We start from the raw sequence: 18,703 nt of genomic DNA on the forward strand, positions 1-18,703 counted from the left end.
CCTGACCTCAACATATTCCATGTATTTTAGGAAACAAGTTAAATATTTACAAATGTAAATATTTGTAATATTTTCTATGTTTGTTGTAGAAGGTGTTGGTAATAATTAACAATTTGGAGATACTCTATAGGACCTTCTATGGGTGAAATGCCCCCCCCCCACCTTGATTCAATGATGTGTGTGCTTTCAGGACACTGGACGGCTTCTCCCTGCTTGTAGTCCCATGTCTCTGCCCTTGAAATTAACTCATGATTAAGAAATTAACCAACTTGGGCTTTCCCAGCACTCAGCGATCTTGGTTTTCAACCCAAAACAGACCCACAAAAAGAACACAGTTTCAGAAAAACATCCCTTCATTCTCTCCCTCTTGGATTCAGGGATGGCACAGATGAGACCCCATGGAATATTTGTGGAAAGATTGGAAACTAGAGTAAATCCGTAAATACCTCAACAGAGAGCTCTGAGTGTAGATCAGGTTTGGGATAAATATCGATCTGTGTTTGTTTGGTTCTGAGATGCATTTTCAGTGTTTTATTCAAAGTGAAACTGCTTGCATTCCCTTACCTACCCCTCCCTGCAACCCCGGGAAGGAGAAATGCCTCCTGTCCCATGTCACAGAGAGAGAGCCACGCTGTGCCACGGCCACACCTGTGGTCAGCAGGCCAGCCTGGTTCCCCTCTCCCCTACATGGACTGTTGAACATGTTGCAAACCTCAGGTTTGCAGGGAGGCAGCTAGGAACGGTTGATGCCAACAGTCAGACCCATCATAAACATCCTTCCTGTGCCCAGATTGGTGAGAAGTCACCTGGCATGAAAGAAAAAGGGGCCTGGAACTGCACCTGGGCCCTGCCCCTGCTCTGGAACCTCAGGGCTTCCTCTGTGGGAGGAGGAGAGGACACCACCCTCTGCACACACTCAGAAGGGTGGCGGGTACTCCACAGCCCCTCACACGTATCCTGAGAGCTGATGACCACAGTCATGCTCACTGTTCACAAATGCTCCTCTTGTAGCCAAACCCTCTCCCCCCGTGGTGTCGGGCCCCACGGCCAGAGCCTCGCCGGAGCAGACAGTGAACTTCACCTGCAAGTCCCACGGCTTCTCCCCCAGAAACATCACCCTGAGATGGTTCAGAAACGGGAATGAGCTGGCAGCCTCCCAGACCAGCGTGGACCCAGAGGGAAACAGAACGTCCTACAGCATCTCCAGCACAACCAGGCTGGTGCTGGCCCCGGGGGATGTTCGCTCCCAGGTCATCTGCGAGGTGACCCATGTGACCCTGCAGGGGGGCCCTCCTCTTCGTGGGACTGCCAACCTGTCTGAGGTCCTCCGAGGTAGATGCCCCTCCCCCCAGCCCCAGCCCAGGTCTGGCTCCCAAGTCTCTGAGCCTGCCCCTCCCAACTCCCTGCCCCAAGCCCTCCGTTCCCTGGAGTCTGACCCCTGGCAGACCCCCCAGATCACCTGCACCTAGATGTGCCGTCACCTACTATTGTTTCCATGGCCGCCGTGGGGTGAACACCTACCACGTGCCAAGCACTGCGCTCAGTAGTTTTCTTTACTCTACCATAGCAATTCCAATTATTGAGCACCTGCTGTACTGCATGCCACCATGTGCTTGGTGGGGTCATTTGTTTTGCTATAGTTATTCTATTCCAACTGTATGTGTAGGGCTGAGAATCTTGATTTCACTCATTCTTAGCTTATCAGGAGCCATCAATCCTTGAGCACCTACTGTGTGCTGGGTATTGTGCTTAGGGATTTCATTCATATGCAAAGACTCAGTGTTTGAGCACCAGCTGTATGCCTAGCTCTGTTCTGGGTGACTCCCTTGCTGTGTGGGGGAGCTAAGTTCTCGAGCCCCTCCCCCGTGGTCTGTCTGTTCCATGAGGTGAGAGCTTCTGCCCTGTGCTGTTTCAGTTCCGCCCATCTTGGAGGTTTCCCAGCAGCCCGTGTCAGGGGACCAGGTGAAGGTCACTTGCCAAGTGAAGAAGTTCTACCCGCAGCGCCTCCAGCTGACCTGGCTGGAGAACGGCAACATGTCCCGAACAGAAACGGCCTCAAGGGCCTCGAACCTCGTAGAGAACAAGGATGGGACCTTTAACTGGACAAGCTGGCTCCTGGTGAACTCATCCGCCCACAGGGAAGACGTGGTGTTTACCTGCCTGGTGCAGCACGACGGGCAGCCCGCGGTCACCAGAAATCATACCCTTGTGGCTTCAGCCCACCAGAAGGACCAGGAAACCCATAAAACCCAGGGTGAGGCCTCAATGCCGACTGTCCTGGCACTTTACATTTTATGTTTCTTAACATTAAAAGTAGTAATTCACATTTATTATGGAATAATCTAGATGTCTCTAGATACGAAGTCAAATCTTACAATAAGTGCCCCTCCCCCAAAGCCCACAGCTCAGCAGTGACCGCTGGTAAGGGTTTGGTACCCACCTTTGTAGCTCTTTTGACAGAAGTGTGCATTCGAGAGAGACCAGGGGGAGGGACACTGGCCTGCTCCTAGCTTCCTGCCTCCTGCTCCTGCACCTGACAGAGACTGTCCCCAGGCCAGGCTGGCTGTCCCTCCTGCTGTTCTTTCTTGCCTGGGCTTTGTCTCTCTAGCTGCCTTTGCAAGCCTGCACCTCCGGAATGGGATGGGAACCCCAGAACCTTTACAGCTTATCTCTAGTAGAATCATGGCAGTGGTGAATGACCTTGCGCAGACTCTGATACACGTGCAGCTGTTTCTGGGGGACGATTTCCCAAAGAGCGTTTCTAGGCCAAAGTGCATACCCGATGAAGATGGTGACAGCCTTGCCGTTCCCCTGTTCCAGTGAGAGGTGTCAGTGTGATTTTCTCAGCCCTCCCAACCTGTTGTTGACATCTCTCTCTTCTTTCTTCAAAATAGCAGCACCTCGTTGACATTTTGGTGCCACTATGGAATGTTCCACCCCTTGTCATTAGCAGAGCTCTGCCTTGCACCTGGCCGACCTTTTGAATGGATCACAATAGAGACCATATCTTTCCTTGATGCAACTTGTGACTGAACGGGAGCTCTAGGAGCCTAGGGGCTGTGGCAAGGTGTCCCTTTGATGTCACTGATGCCTGGTCTTCATAGGATGAGCACTATACTAGCAGACAGGACCTACGAATTTCGACCCTGGCTCTGTCACAGACATGCTGGGTGACCTTGGACAAGTCAGTGCCTCTCTCTGGGCCTCTTGGCTTGCTCATGGCAGTGTTGAAGAAGATGCCCTTGACCTCCAGCTCTGAGACGGAGCTGCCAGGGATCATGGCTGTCTTGTTCAGCATTGTAGCTTCAGGACCTGGCACCTAGTAGACAATCAGGAAATGCTTTTAAAAAGAATGAGTGAGTGAGCAAGTGAGTTGGTTGATTGTTTAGTTAGTAGGTTAATCCTCAGAGCTATCCAACAAGGTAAAGATTATTATTAGCCTCAGTCATACAAGAGGAGGTTAGTATGTTCAGGGAGGTTTAAATGCCTGGCTCAAGGTCACACAACCAGGTGCACTGATTTGAACCCACGTCTCTGCAGCTCAGAGCTCTGCTCCTGACTACCCACAGTGCTCTAGGGCAGGATCCCTTCGACCTGTGCCCTAGCACCAGCCCTACCCACGCGGTCTCTATTGCATGTGACCTGGGGTCCCACCTCCTCTGCCCCGGTCCCAGGCACAGAGGAGTGGACAGCTCATGAGAGCTTTGTAGAGTCCAGTAACCAGCTGCACATGTCTGCCATTGGTCACCATCCCTCGACAACCCGCCCCCAGTCTATGTGTGACAGCCAGTTACGACTCGGAATTCCAGATGGACCTGGGCCGCTGCGGTGGCCACTCTGGTTCATTCCAGATGAGAAGGAACCTGTTTCTGTGCCTTGGGAGTGAGATTTCTGCCCACATCCTGAGGCTAGGGTTCCTCCATCACCGTCAGCCAGGAATGCTTTCCCTCCTGGCCACCTCGGCACGGTTTTTGCATGGGGACCACACAGGGGACCCACGTGGGGAAGTGTGTGCCTACCCATGAACATGCCCTTGTGGCTCCAAACACGTATGGCCAGATGTTCTCTGTTAATGCTGCCTACCTAGTGGTGAAAAGGGGTGGTGGGTATTAAGTTTCACTGTTTTTAATTTGCATACGTGAAGCCTGTGTTCCGTGTGGTCCCTAGACAATAATGACAGCCGGAGCATCTTCATTGTGGTGGGCGTGGTTTGTGCCTTGCTGGTGGCTCTGCTGATCGCAGCCCTCTACCTCCTCCGGATCCGACAGAAGAAAGGTGCGTGCATTCTCCTCTTCCTCCCCAAGAGCTGGCCCCTGGGCTGTCCTTCCCAGAGGGAGAGGCCATGAAGGTGCTCTGGGCTAATGTAGCTTGAGCCGTGAGGGAGTCCAGTTGCTTCCACAAGAAGCCCAGCGATAACAGTGTCAAGGCTGGCCCAGCACCTCCTCCTCCCACCCCGCCCTACCGCCCTGTGGGTCCCTCCCTCCGTCTCACCTTGTGATTGCAAGATAGCTGTCACTGCTCCAGGCCTCCCATCCTCCCAGGACCACTACCAAATTGGGAAGCAGGGAGATGCCAGGACGCGAAGGGGGTCTCACGAAGGAAACATTATTTGCTAGGAACCCCAGCAACGTCTTCTTTCCTCTTACCCATCCAGGTACATGCCCAGCCTCTAGGCGGGAGGCTAGAGGAGGTGGGGATCATACCAACGCCTCCTCCAAGACTGTTGAGAAAGATTAAGTGGGCCATGTCATGTAAAACGTTCAGGGAGTGCCTGGAACACAGTAGGTGCTCAGTAAACATTAGCTCCTGTTGTCAGTATTGTATGTGAGCCCAGAAACAGGAGCCGCCTTCCTGGAAAACTGTTGTCACAGCGGCAAGGCACACAGCCTTTGAATCTGCAGCAGGAGGGTCGAAGGGCAAGTCTGGGACGTCATACCCTCATTTGTGTGTGGAGGTGCTGTGGCAAGGCCTCTGACTTCAGAATCAGGCAAACCAGGGTTTCACAGCCTTGTTCTAGGTTCTAAACAATTGCGTTGGCCTCTGTGAGCCTCAGTTTCTGCATCTGTAAAATGGGTATAGCAGTGCCTCCCTCGGAGGAGAGTTACGAAACACTGATGAGCTCACGTAAAATAACATTCTCAGACCTCAGAAAATATATGCTCTCTTTGCCACTCTTGGAGGAGATGATTTTAAGCCAGTGCTTCTGAAACTTATTTGACTACGAGTTACAGAAACACATTTCATGTCTCCTCTCGATGCGTACCACACTCCTGTAGATAAAATTGGAACTCTGGTATTTTCTTTTCTGTCAGATTCTATACTAAATTCCCTTTAAAATGCTGTTTGTGACCCACCATATGCCATAGATCGCAAAGTGCTGTCCTGAGCTGCCTTTCTGCAGCTGGACCCTGGGGCTGGGCTCCGATGGGCGTGGTGTTCATCAGTCACACGTCTCTGCACCCCTCTCCCCTCTGCTCCCCAAGCTTCCCTCCCTCCTGGACTGGCTGGCAGAACTCGGCTGTGAGTACTGGCTGAGCCTTAGCCACCCCCATCCAGGAGGGCTGGAGTCTGGCCCCACCTTTTGGATTCTGGAAGAGGTTTCTGTTAGGTAATCTACCCGGTGGTTTTCCCCTAAAGTCCAAGCCTTCACATCACACAGGAAGGGCAGAGAAGCAGGCTCCCCCGCCCGCTGAGGGTGATAGGCCTGGCCACCATGTCAGGCATATACACCCTCGTTACTGTGGGCTTGGGCCTCAGGAACCGGGTGTTCCCTCCGGAAGAGGGATGGGACTTGGAGAGCTGCAGACACTGCGGAAGGCCGCCCAGCCCCCAAGGAATGGGTCTAGTTGTGCTCAGAGCCCAACTCTCACACGCAGGCCCTGGTGACAGTGACAACTAGCGCTCTGACGTGCCACGCACTGTCCTCACCACAGGCCTCTGCCATGGTTTTATTAACCCGCTTTTACAGAGGCACAGACTGAGGCATGCTAAGAGCCTGCTGCTAAGAGGTGGGGCCAAGCTGCTAAGAGGTGGGGCCAAGATTCAAACGTGGTCCGTCTCTAGGGACCACGTCTGAGAACCACTCTGCACATCATCTCTGCCTTAATGAGATGACCCTTCACTCCTCATTGGTCCCTGGAGGGGTCTGCCCATCCTCTCCCTCAATACCGGCAATGAAATGTCCTGATTTCAGCTCTACTGCTTACCAGCTGTGTGACCCTAGGGAACCACCCAGTGTCTCTGGTCTAAACTGGTTGATGATTGGTGTCCCAGCACTCTGCAGCCCATCAGCTTCCATTCAGACAGTGGATGCTGAGATGCAGCCTTCCCAAAGGCTACCCACTCACCTAAAAATCCACTACCTGCCCAGGCACCAGGCGCTCACCTGGCAGGGAGAGTTTTTGTGCTGTGGAAGGCTCTAGCCTGGCCAAGTGTGACTTCTGCAAAGGTGTACAGGTTGCTTCTTAATTACAGTTTTACAGTGGGATGGGGGGTCAGTTAGTGGTCAAATCACAGCAGCTTCTCTGTGGGATGCCCCTTATCATAGGTTTAAATTCTCTGAACCAGATGGATCCTTTCTTCCCGCCTAAGATCCTTTTTTGGACGTGGTGACATGAAAATAAATGGATGTCCAGCCCAGCCCTGTGAGCTGGAGAGCTGAAATCCAAGCTCAGAGAGGGGACGTGACCCAGCCAAGGTCACACAGCGAGTCAGTTGGGGGCAGACGTGGGATTTGCACCCGCTCCCCCAACTCTCACTCTGCTAAAGTCTGTTCCTCAGCAGTGAAGGGTCCTGACGGGGACCCAGGCTCCTACAGGGTCTCAGGTAAGGCATCTGGCGAATAGAAGTGAGGCCAGACAGACGCAGGGCAGTCGGCCCCTCCTGGACTAAAGGCTGCTTGGGGATCGGACCTTGGCAACCCCCAGAGGTGGGAAAGTGGGAAGGCGCAGACCACTGGTCCCCCTGATGGAAGATACTGGACCATCCCATTGGAGTGGCCGTGGGGGATTCCTGTGGTTCAGAAGAGGTGATTTCAACAATTCCTCATAACCTCCCTGGAGGCAAACCTTTGCACTCCCCCCTCCCCGCCTCCCCCCCCCCCCACGAAAAGTTACATAAAAACTGTGTGTTTCTAGGTTAAATAACTGGTTTGGGTTTCTTTTCTCTTTCAGCCAAGGGCTCCACTTCTTCTACGAGGTAAGTGCGCTGCTGGGCGAGGAGGGCTCTGTATTGGGTGGGTGGTCAGTTGACAGCTCCCCCAAACTGTGAAGCACCATCCACGCCCACTGACCCCCATTCCCGTGTGGGGCAGCCCTGCCATTTCTCTTCTGTGTAAGCGGCTCTGCCGGGCCCACGTTTAATAATTGTCTCGAGTGAGGGGATTTGAAGGGATTTCTCCGGCACGCGGAGGCTCTGATGTCCTGTCTGCCGTCCGCAGACAGTGAGACCCTCAGCCAGTCCCGTTCGGAGGGTGGCGGAAAGCTGCCGTCCCCACACGCAGCCCCCAGATCCAAGCTGCGAACTTTGCTCTTCGCTTCTGTCATTCCGTGTGTGTTTTGCGGGCCTGGGTGCAGGTGGCCCTGGGAATGCCAGGACAGGTAGGGTAGAAACCGGTCTGCCCCCCCCACACACACCCCCGACCCAGCAGCCGAGGGCCTGCTAAAAAGCGGGGGGACGGAGACTGACTAGCTTAGGCAGGGGACGGGGCCTCTGCTGAAGAGAGGACGTGAACAGGGACTGAGCCAAGGAGCTGTGAAGGGGGATGTGTCTGCTGAGCAAGAGAGCGAGCATGGCCAAGGCGGGAGGCCTGCGTGCTGGGGCAGAAGGAACGGGAAGGGCAGGAGATGAGGCCAGGGAGGTGCAGGTCCACGGTCTCAGCCCAAGGCCGTGCAGCGAGCTTGTGACTAATTCAGACTTCCCAGCTTTTAAAGGAAAGCCCCCAATATTTGCCCCCAGCGGAGAGATCCAGAACCCCATAATCTACCACTTGAATGGACCTGCCTGGAAACAACAGATAAATTGCACAGACACGCCCCGCATGGGCCATAAATAAAAGCCATAAATAGCTTCATGTTGGTTCAGGTCAGGTTTTGCTAACAAATGGGTTGTGCAGATCTTTCCCTTTTTTTTCTTTTTTCTTTTTCTTTTTCTTTTCTTTTCTTTTCTTTTTTTTTTTTTTTTTTTTTTTTTTTTTTTTTTTTTTTTTAAGAGCTTTGTGGATTTCAGAACTGCAGAGTAGGAACTAAGGTTCTGGAGTGGAGGCCAGTGGTCCAGGCTTTGACTCCCAGTGGGATGAGGAGCCATAGGAGGGAGACATTCTGACTTGTGTTTTAAAAGGACTACCGTGAGCGGCGTGTGGGGAGCAAGCTGTGGGAGGTGAGGGAGGGGACAGGGAGGCCCAGAGGAGGCCGCCACAGGGGTCCAAGCCTGTGTTGGTGGCCTGGACCATGGGGATGAGATGGCGGAGGAAGGAGCAGATGCTGCATGTAAAGTCAAGAGGACTTGCCGATGGATTACAGACTCAAGGACAGTCCCCAGGTTGGAGGCAGTGGGTGCCGTGTGTGTGTGTGTGTGTGTGTGTGTGTGTGTGTACGCCAAGTACACTCTTTTCCAAGGGCAAGACTTCACTTTTTGTTGTTGTTTTTGAAGATTTTATTTATTTATTCGAGAGAGAGAGAGCATGAATTGTGGGGGTGGGGGGAGAGGCAGAGAGAGGGAGAAGCAGGCTCCCCACTGAGCAGGGAGCCTCGTGGTGCGGGGCTTGATCCCACGACCCTGAGATCATGACCTGAGCCAAAGGCGGACGTTTAACCGAGAGAGCCACCCAGACACTCCAAAACTTGACTTCTGTCCTTTGCCTGGAAACCTTCGGTGGCTCCCACGGCCCTCGACAGCGTCCAGCCGCGCCCCTGAGGCCCCTCAGGCCCCTCTCTGTCTGGTCCCCACTGACTTGGACAGTTTCCCTTCCAGCTACCCCCCAGCCTTCACACTGCGTGACTCAGCCACGCTGCACGCCCTTCACAGCCTCCCACACGCTGTGTCCTCGCTCTTCTCCCAGCCCTCACGTGCCGGCCTCTCTCCCTGAGATGTGCTCCTGCACCACTCAGGGTTTCCCCCCTGCCAGGGGGCAGCAGTCACCATGGGCTCTGCCAACAGTGCCCCTCGGAGTTGTGCGACACGGGAGCTCAAATGGGCACCCCTCCTTTCACCTGCTTATCTCCCGCCCTTCCCCTGGGCTCAGCGAAGACATTACCCACACACACACCCCCCCCAGGGACAGGGTCCCGTCCTGGCAGTTCTCCTGGTGCCTCTGCATTGACAACCACAGTGTATCCCAGCTGCCCCTGGACCAGCGCTAGGCTGGAACCCACCCCCCAACCCTCCCACACCCACCGCCACCCCTGTTAAGGGCAGGGAGCCTTTCCCTCAGGTTCTGCTGAACCTGGCACTGTGCCTGGAACGGAACAGGTGCTCGGTTAAGGTTTGTGGAATGAACCAAATGCACGAGGAATGAAAGAAAACCATCCCAAACCATGGCCCCAATCCCCAATCTCTTCCCCTTCTGAATCCCTAAAACTCTCCTTCTCAGTGCCTTCCCGGCCGCAGATACAGGAGGATCGTTCTTTTTTATTTTGTTTTTATCGTTGTCATTGTTGTTTGCTTGTCTTAACTTCCCAATTAGACCATAAGTTCCCGAAAGGAAGGGACAGTGTCCGTAATAGTAACGACGACGGCATCAGCAGCTAACATCCATCCATCAAGCACTTCCTGCGTCCTGGGAACCGATCTCTGTCTTTTCCTCTAGTGGCCCAACAGTAATTTTAATTATAGCATAAACCCTCTGATTTACTCTCGCCCCATGTTCATTGAACAGAGCTTCTCAAACTCAGAGCGTGCAGCAGAATCTCCTGGATGGCTTGTTAAAACACAGATTACTGGAGGCCTCCCCCCCTCCCCACCAGGGTTTCTGATGCAGGGTTTGCGTTTCTAACAAGTTCCCAGGTGGTGCTGATGCTGCCGCTTCCAACCCAGACTTTGAGAACCCCTGTTCTGGAAGGTTATTCTTGTCACAGTGTATGCGGAGGAAACTGAGGCTCAGAGAAGTCGTGTGACGTTCCCAAGGCCCCACAACCGGCAAGTGCCAGAACTCGGGCTCCAGCCCAGATTTCCCTGACTCGGGAGCCCGTTGCTGCTCCTCACTGCTCTCATGCCTCCCACTGCCTACTTTTTCTTCCCCAGAGAAGCCAACCACTTTCCGCCTATGTTTTATTTTTCCAGTGTGAACCTACCAAAGGAGCCGTGAGATTGCTTGCTCCCTTTCATCTCCCTAAACCGAGGCACTAGCTGGGGAGCGGGGATGGTGGTTCCCATGCAGCGGCCAGCTTCAGGCAGCCGGCTGCGATCAGGCGCTTTCCAGGAAAGGCGGGTGTGGATAACAACAGAGCACCTTTGGGAGGGTGCTGAGGGTGGTGCCGCTGCTTTGAGGTCAGGGGGCCCTTCAGGTCTCAGGGCTGGTGGAGGACTGGGTGTCTCTAACTCCCTGGGTTAGGGACGTACTGGTAGAACATTGTCTGTAACCTTCCCCGGCTCAGATGGGAGAAAAATAGGTCTCTGCTCCCTTAATTGGGCACTGGGGTTCATTCGGTCGGCCGTTTGTTCACTTGTCAGACATTCACTGCGTTTATTCTTGGAATACTTAGGGCTTCTCTGATTCTTTCATTTATTCATGTGAATTGAGCCCAGCTCAGTGCCTGGTCTTAAGCTGGGGGGGTTTCGAAGGAGAGCAAAAAAAAGACACTCACCCTAGTCTCGTGGCCTTTTTGATTCGATGTTCATTCATTCATTCATTCCTTTGTTTAACAAATACTTAGGGTTACCTGGTGTCAGGGCTCTAGTGTGGAGCCCACGATCCATCAGGAGGGAGGTCACCAAACAAGCTGGGTGGGTGGTTAATACACGATGTCATACAGGTGCTGGCTGGATAAAACAGAGCTAGGCAGGGAGCAGAGCAGGGTGTGGGCTGCAGCGGGCGGTCAGGGAAAGCTGGTGTCCGGAGGTGACATTCAGAAGGTAGCTGAAGGACAGGAAGGCTCCCGCCACAGAAATATCTGGGGCAAGAGTGGGCCAGGCAGAGGGGACAGCCAGTGCCAAGACCCCAAGGCAGGAGCAGTTGGACTAGTTCACGGAACACAGAGGAAGCCAGGGCAGCTGGGCTGGAGCGGGCGAGGGGAAGAAATGGGAGACTAGAGCATTGAGCTGGGACCAACTGCACAGGCGTGCTATTCTGGATACAGAGATGGATTTCACTGTGCGGTGACAAGGGGTTAAGGGTTTTGAGCAGAAAATGACATGACCTCACCTACACCTTTTCCATGTGGAGAATGGCATGCCTAGGGGCGGGAACAGAAGCAGGGACACCAGGGAGGAGGCTCTCCAGGAACCTAGGGAGCTGGGATGGTGGTGGAGACTTGAGTAGCTGAGTTTGAGAAGGATTTTGGAAGCAGAGTCCACAAGCGTTGTGATGGGCTAATGTGGTTTGTAAAGGAGGACAAGAGAATCAGGGATGATTTCCATTTCTTTAGCCTGAGCCCAAGGATGGGTAAGAGCAGTGCCATTCTCAGAGATATAAAAGACAGACACAACAAAATGGATAATTGCGTCTCATCTGCAATATTGCTCTGAAAAGAGAGGAACCCAGTGTTCTGAGAATGGAATTTGAAGTCCAGTGAAGGTTTCCCCAAGAAAGGACTATTTGAAATAGAATCTGAGGAAAGAGAAGCAGTGAAGCAAATGAAGATGCAAGGAGGGCTGCCTATGCAAAGGCCCTGGGGCAATCTGAATGTCTTCATTCCAAGTCACTTTTACGCACCTCTACCCATGTGCTGACGAAGCATGGCAGGCAGGCGGCAGGCGGGGAAATAATCAAGGAGGCTTGAAGGTATCCTGGAGGGGCAGCCCAGCCAGCCCAGTGCTGTCAGAGACGCTCTCCCAAGAGAGTGACACCATAGTTAAGTCTTAAAGAAAGCACAAAAGTTAACCAAGGGGAAAAGTGATTGAGAGCGGCTTTCCAGGCTGTTGTTGACGCAAAGTATGTCTCATTGAGTAGCCATTGTGAAATACTCCGTGGGTGGATATGTGGGTAAATAAGGTCAGGCAGTGAAAGGGCCTGGGGCAGTCCACAGGGGCCAGAGCACACGGGGTTTACGATGGGTTGGTGGGTGATGGGTTTTACTTGAACCAGAGGCTGTGGGGAGCCTTGGAAGGGGTGTGGATAGAGCTTCGTGATCTTCCTTAGCAGCCGGTGTCCCTGCTCCCGGAGGGCTGTTTCTGTGGCCACGTGGGGCTTGTCATGTCCCAGAACTGCTCTCGGAGCCAAGATCTCGTGCCAAATCCATTAATAACCCTGCTGCCAAGCCCCATTGCTCATTTCTGACATTATCCAGGCTCACATCCCCAGAGTTGCCGGCCTGAGAATTTACACAACTCCCGTAAAACCGTGGCTCCGGTGTGCTCACCACCTTGACCATGACCCTGCAGTGAGCCAAGCCACGGCCTCCAATTACAGAATCAAGTGCATGAACAGCTCCTTTGATTAACCAGGACACTGTACCTTCTCTTTTCTTTTCTTTTTTTTTTTTAATGCTAAGACCTAGATGTGTAGAATATAGAACGTGTAGAAAATATGGGAACGAAAAGGGAGGAAAAAAAAATCCTCCCAAAGACCACTGCTGTTAGCATTTTTACTATGTTTCCTTCCCGTGTTATCCACACGTTTTTAGAATTGAGATCAAACCATAGAGAATGTTGCCTTTTCACTTATCACTTTAAGGTAATCATTTGTAATAAAAAAAAAAAAACACTCATAAGCCTTTTAAATCTTTATCTATGAACCTATCCTAATTTCCTAAACCAGTCCCAGTTGGCAGAGCTGTAACATATAAACCTTCCTCCCTGTCCTGCTCTGTGACAAATGCCTCCGCGCCTAACGCTTTTTTCTATATTTTGAATCCCCCCCAAAATGCACACTTATGAGTCAAAAGATGAGGACACCTTCCAAGCTCTCGATTTTGCCAAGCTGCCTCCCAGCAGGCTTATATGGGTTTGCCCTTCCCGCCAACAATGTATGAATGTGTCTGTTTCACCATACCTTCCCCAGCACCCGGTATTTTAACTTTTTAAAATCCTTGCCGGAAAATGTAGGTTGGGGGAAAAAAAAAATTAAAAGATAAGTGCATTGCTTTAAATTCCTTCTCAGTAAGACTGACCCTTCGGTTCAAACATTTGATAAACCCTGTGTTTCTGTTGTGACTTGCTCCACCCATATGGGAAATGGAACGAAAATGTTATTCTTACCAATTTGCATGAGCACTTGAGATAGGGAGGATATTTTTATCTGTGCGTCTCTTTCCTTTTTAGGTTGCATGAGCCTGAGAAGAACACCAGAGAAATAACCCAGGTACAGTCCTTGGTGAGATGCCCTTCCTGGGAATCTCGATGGTGTGATTTCCTTCCCCTCAACCAGAGTTGCAGCTCCTGTTCTAAATTAAGACTCCTTCCCCAGAGCGGGGCGGGCGGGGGGGTGGTGGTGGTGGTGGTGGTGGGGAGAGTCGGGGAGCCTGACATTCCTAATGTCCCCCTCGTCCTCTGTGCACACTCTCCCTCTGCCCCAACCAGGAGAGAGTCACCGTCTCCTTGACCCAGCACACCCACTGTACAGCTCCAGGGGGCACTGTCCGCAGTTTGCTTACTAATTGCCTCGTGCAAGGGCGTACTCCCTTTCTGGCGCTTTCTCCTCAAAACCGCTGATGCAGTGGCACGGGCAACATGGTTGGCCTGATTCTGAGAAGCCTAGCCCTGCTTCTCGCTGGCTGATGCTGTCAGACCTTGGAGGCAGAGGGCTTCTCTGCCTCTTGAAATGAGACAGGCCCTGCCCTGAACCCGAGAGCAAGAGAGTACCAGCTGTCCTTGACATTTCCCTGGCTGTTGTCATCGCTTCAGACACAATCTGTGGTTGAGAGTCAGGGCTGGTAAAAGCACAGCGTTTGTAGCCCTGAACACTGCGGCCTGCTCTCCTGACCCGGTCAGCCCCGAGGGCTGAGTGGTGTGACCACAGCTGGAGTCCAAGAGACTTTGGATCCTTTCCAGCCGTGTGAGTTTGACCCAAGTATTTAACCTCTCTGGGTCTCAGTTGCTTCACTTGTAAAATGGGGTAAGTAATTCAACAATGGGCTGAGTGGGGCCTAGAGAAGGTGCTCCATGCGATGGCATGGAGCCTCCAAGCCCTCGGAGGCCGAGCTCTGCAGTCATCACTGTGCACCGATGACAGCCAGTGACTGCCATTGCCCCCTCTGCTTCTACGGTCGGGCAGGGACGCAGAGGGAGCAGAGCTGATAATGCTTGATGAGAAATTTGAAAGCGGCTGTTGTGCATGGCAAGACGAGCACGTGGGAGACCTTCAGGTTGGCTAGGTGGCCGATGATGGCTAACGTTTATCGAACATACGTGTGTCGCTTGATACGTGCCAGGCTCTCTCCTAAGAGCTTTACCTGGGGGATCATATGTGATCCTCACAGGGACCCTGGAAATATGGTTATATCCCTGCTCTACAGATGGGGAAACCGAGGCCCCCAAAGAGTTTAGGTGAATTGCATGAAGTCCCTCAACTAGAGAGAGCCCAAGTGAGACTCAAACCCTAGGCCTCTTAGTGCATCTGCTCCCCGGGGGCTCGTTCCCATGCGCCGCTCTCCTCTGTCTCCCGGATCCCAGCTTCACCCTGAGTGAGGCTGAAATTGCTGTCCATCCATCCATCCATCCATCCTTTCAACACTGATCGGGCTTCTTCAGTGCCAACCTTGGTTCCTGCATTCTAATTTATAGTAATATGTGTTGATGAAACCAGTAAGTGAATGACTGTGTCCACCCACTGCAGGTCAGCCTCTACTCCGACCCCTAGACAGAGTCTGTCGTGGGGGATGGGTGCCGTCATGAGTTGAGGAAGCACAGGGCGGGAGCCCTGGAGCCCGCCGAGGGCAGGGTCTTAGGATAAAGCGCTGCTTGTGCTGGAATGTGTGAGGTGGATCAGGTTTCATGACGAGGAGAAAGGGGTCGACACCAGGCAGAGGAAGGAACACTGAAAAGGCAGGATGAGGTTCGGGAGGAGGGACACTGAGGCAGGGCTGTGAAGTGACCGAGCTGGCTGAGTTCAGGAAGCTCCTTCAGGCTGTGCAGGGCTTGGAAGGGTAGAGCTGGAGGTAGGTAACCTGGGCCAGAGAAGAGTGGGGCATGACCGAGGGCTGAGCCAGTGGGGCCCAAGGGGAGACAGAAGCATCCAGCCTTGGTGCCAACAGGCGGATGAGTGGCTAGGAACCCCAGGATGAACGTCTCTCCACCACATTTAGATCCAGGACAACAATGACATCACCTATGCAGACTTGAACCTGCCCAAAGGGAAGAAGCCTGCGCCTCGGGCCGCCGAGCCCAACAACCACACAGAGTATGCCAGCATTCAGACCGGCCCGCCGCCCGCGCCTGAGGACAACCTCACCTACGCGGACCTGGACATGGTCCACCTCAACCGGGCCCCCAAGCAGCCAGCCCCCAAGCCCGAGCCGTCCTACTCGGAGTACGCCAGCGTCCAGGTCCAGAGGAAGTGAATGGGACCGTGGTCGTCTCTAGGGTCTGTCCTCACGAGCCTTCCTGTCCCATGTGGGACAGCTGTGATGGGGACAGCCAGCCCAGTTCCCAGAGGGCCAGGATGGCGCAGGCCCCGGGACCCCAGGATGAGGCTGGCTCTTGTTTCCCCGACCCACTTGGCTCTCCAGCATTTCCAGGGCAGCCACCGTCCTCCCAACATCGCCACACATGGAGGCCGATGGTGCTGGGCCAGCCGGGGGACCGATCTGGGACCTGGCCAGAGCCACCAGGGATCCAGGAACCCTCATGCCTATTTCCAACGACATGTGGGTCTTGGTCACGGTCTTGGAGACCCTGACTAATCCCCTTGATGTTCTGCAGCCTGATCTTCCAGGGTGAGGAGGAGAAAACCCACCTCCTTTCACCACCACCCATCTGGGGCTTGGGGAAAATGTTCCCTTTAGATCAGTCCGCCCCATCCATGGAGAAGCTGGGGGGAAAAAAAAAGAGAAATCTCTGGGACCCACATCCCAAGACTTGGTGAGATTGCTGCCAACGTCCTAGCCTCCCCATCCCTGGACTGATGGAGGCAGAGGCCCTGGGGGAGGGGAGGACCCTCCAAGGAACTCCCATGCAACCACTACCACCACCACCACCACCACCACCAAGGACTGCATAACAAAACCCTTCTCCTCCTGGCGGCCCTCCGAGACTCCTTGAGGACCCATCATCCCAGCCGTGACGCAACACGTGGCCCCTCCTCTCCTTTCTAGACCTGAGCTTGCTTCCTCCAGCTAGCACTAACTCAGCAACATCTCGCTGTGGACGCCTGTAAATTATTGAGAAATGTGAAATGTGCAATCTTGAAACTGAGGTGTTAGAAAATTTGATCTGTGGTGTTTCGTTTTGTTTTTTTCTTAAAACGACAGCAACGTTATCTTGGCTCTTTGTCATGTGTTGAAGTCCCCCGTTGGGTCTCGTGTGATCTAAGGTTTACCGCTTGGTGGTCCTGGAGGGATCCTCTTACAGCAGAAATGGAGTTCCTGCACGACCCAGGCCCCGAGGATGGGGAGGAAGGTTGCGGTGTGGCTGCTCCGTGGAGATGCTTAGCCTTCTCTCTCCAGGACGAAAGTGGCCGTGCTCTCAGCCGAGCCACGTGGCCGGTACTGCTGCCTTCCGTGCCCCCAGCGTGCTAAGCCCAAACCTGCCCAGTACTTTTCCAGGCTGCGTCCTTCACAGGGCGAGAGGGAGAGAGGAAATATGCCTACCCCACTCTCACTCCCTGCCATCCCATAGGCACTGGATGCCATGCAGAGGAGGGAAGCTATGCCTGGCTATTTCCCCACCCGTTAGTGACTGCCCCCTTTCCAGCTCTCCGAGCTGACCCCTGCTAGCGGAATCTTCTATTTCTGCTTTCAAACGCTTTCGGGATCAAACTGGAATAAATCCAAGACAGCCAGGAGGTTGGGCAGATGCTGTGACCTACTACCCCTGACCGCCCCCCCCACCCTTCCGGTGGGGAGTGGGGGCCTGGCTAAGCCCAGGGCCAGCACGTGTGGCAAGCCCTGTTTATTTGGTCTTCACGTATAAGTGACCAACTCTGCGAGCTGAGAGGTTCCTCTTTCCTGCAACCCTGGGTCCAGCCACTCGATGCCCCAGGGGTTCCAGGCCATCAGAACGAGAAGCTGAGGCACCTTGCCCATCAGCAGGTCCCACACATGGAACACAGGGAGCTCAGCTCGGACCCAGTTCTCTGGGGACAGTGATTTGGCGCTTTACGTGGCGGCGTCCAGGAATCGGCTGAGCCAGCAGGCCACGTGGGCAGTTTTGGCCCGATGAGCCGAAGTTTCTCTGCGGCATCTGGGAGCACAGTGGCCCAGCCACCTGGCTCGGGCAGCTTCCAAATTCTGAAAGGTTGGCTTGTAAACCTTAGTCTCCCTCACTTCTGCCCAGAGAAGACACATGTGTCGAGCGTGCGTGCGTGTGCGCACACACACATGCACACAGAATCTTAAGAGAATGTTTTCTTGGTGCCATTTTCATTTTATTTTATTTTGAATTTTGGAAGGGGAGTAAGGGAATGAGGCCAAGAAAGTTGTGCGGCTTTAGCTCCGGCCTGGCAGCCTGGAGATTCCCGTACCTTGTGTATTGAACCCCAGGAAAAGGAAGAGGTCGAAACAACACTGCAGAAGGAGCGTGGTTTCGGGAGTTTATTTTAAGACTGCTAGGAAGGAAACAGGCCCCATTTTGTATATAGTTGCAACTTAAACTTTTTGGCTTGCAAAATATTTTTGTAATAAAGATTTCTGGGTAACAACGACTCTTCTGGATGTTGAGTGGCTTTGTCTCGACGCGTGTGAGCCCCCCTGTCCCCGGGAGCCGGGGAGAGGCTGGTGTGTGGCCCTGGGGCTTGGAGACCGCAGGGTTTGGGTCTCTCTTGGGTTTTCTAGACACAAAGACTTTGTTTCCCCTGGCTCAGAGGAGTCGGCAGAAGGTTGTGCCCCAAACACCTGCATAAGCCAAATTCCAACAGCACCGTGTTTGAATCCCAGCTCTGCCACTCTGTAGAGTTCACACAGCTCGCCTCCTCCCGGAGACTCAGACTCACCGTGTCGTCAACACAGTGGGGACAGTCATGCCCGTAGCCAGGGTTCCTGTGCAGATCGAAGGGGGCCGGGGCTGCCGAGCCCCATGCCTGGTGCGTGGCAGGCCTTCACTAAGTGTTGGCCCTTTCTCCCTGCCCTAGACGTTGCACAGCTGGGACTGATCGCCCCTCCCCACCTGTGGGATCTTGCACAAGTGGGTCACCCTCTGGGAACCTCACTTCCCCCTTGACTGACCGAATGCAGAAGTCCGGGGCTCGGCCTAGAATATCCTCGCCAGATGATTCCCGGCAAGTGCTAGCATATAATGCTCGTGTCAATGTTGGCTTCCTTACCTCTCCTCCATGGGAATACTCCTCCAAGTCATAATATTAATGACAATTAGATAATGACGGTCATATGATATTAACAAGTGGGGCTTACCGTGTGTCAGCATTTGACCTTGCTGGGCTTCGATCCTCACAATG

General features: G+C 53.5%; 1 protein-coding gene across 2 annotated transcripts in view; it reads left to right on the forward strand.

Annotated features, from left to right (window-relative positions):
* Positions 1-17,953, forward strand: part of LOC308348958 (tyrosine-protein phosphatase non-receptor type substrate 1-like) — a 37,923-nt gene extending 19,970 nt beyond the window's left edge. Inside the window, exons 4-9 of one of the 2 annotated variants that reach the window (XM_080813468.1) lie at positions 1,012-1,332; positions 1,916-2,254; positions 4,168-4,275; positions 7,173-7,197; positions 13,417-13,456; positions 15,399-17,953. In XM_080813468.1, coding sequence (XP_080669594.1) covers positions 1,012-1,332; positions 1,916-2,254; positions 4,168-4,275; positions 7,173-7,197; positions 13,417-13,456; positions 15,399-15,653 — 1,088 coding nt within the window. In that variant the 3' untranslated portion in view covers positions 15,654-17,953. The remainder of the gene's footprint in view (positions 1-1,011; positions 1,333-1,915; positions 2,255-4,167; positions 4,276-7,172; positions 7,198-13,416; positions 13,457-15,398) is intronic. The other variant, XM_080813469.1, reaches the window with a different exon arrangement.
* The last annotated feature ends 750 nt before the right edge of the window (positions 17,954-18,703 follow it).

This window comes from Martes martes, assembly GCF_963455335.1.
Source record: "Martes martes genome assembly, chromosome: 9".
Taxonomy (NCBI): domain Eukaryota; kingdom Metazoa; phylum Chordata; class Mammalia; order Carnivora; family Mustelidae; genus Martes; species Martes martes.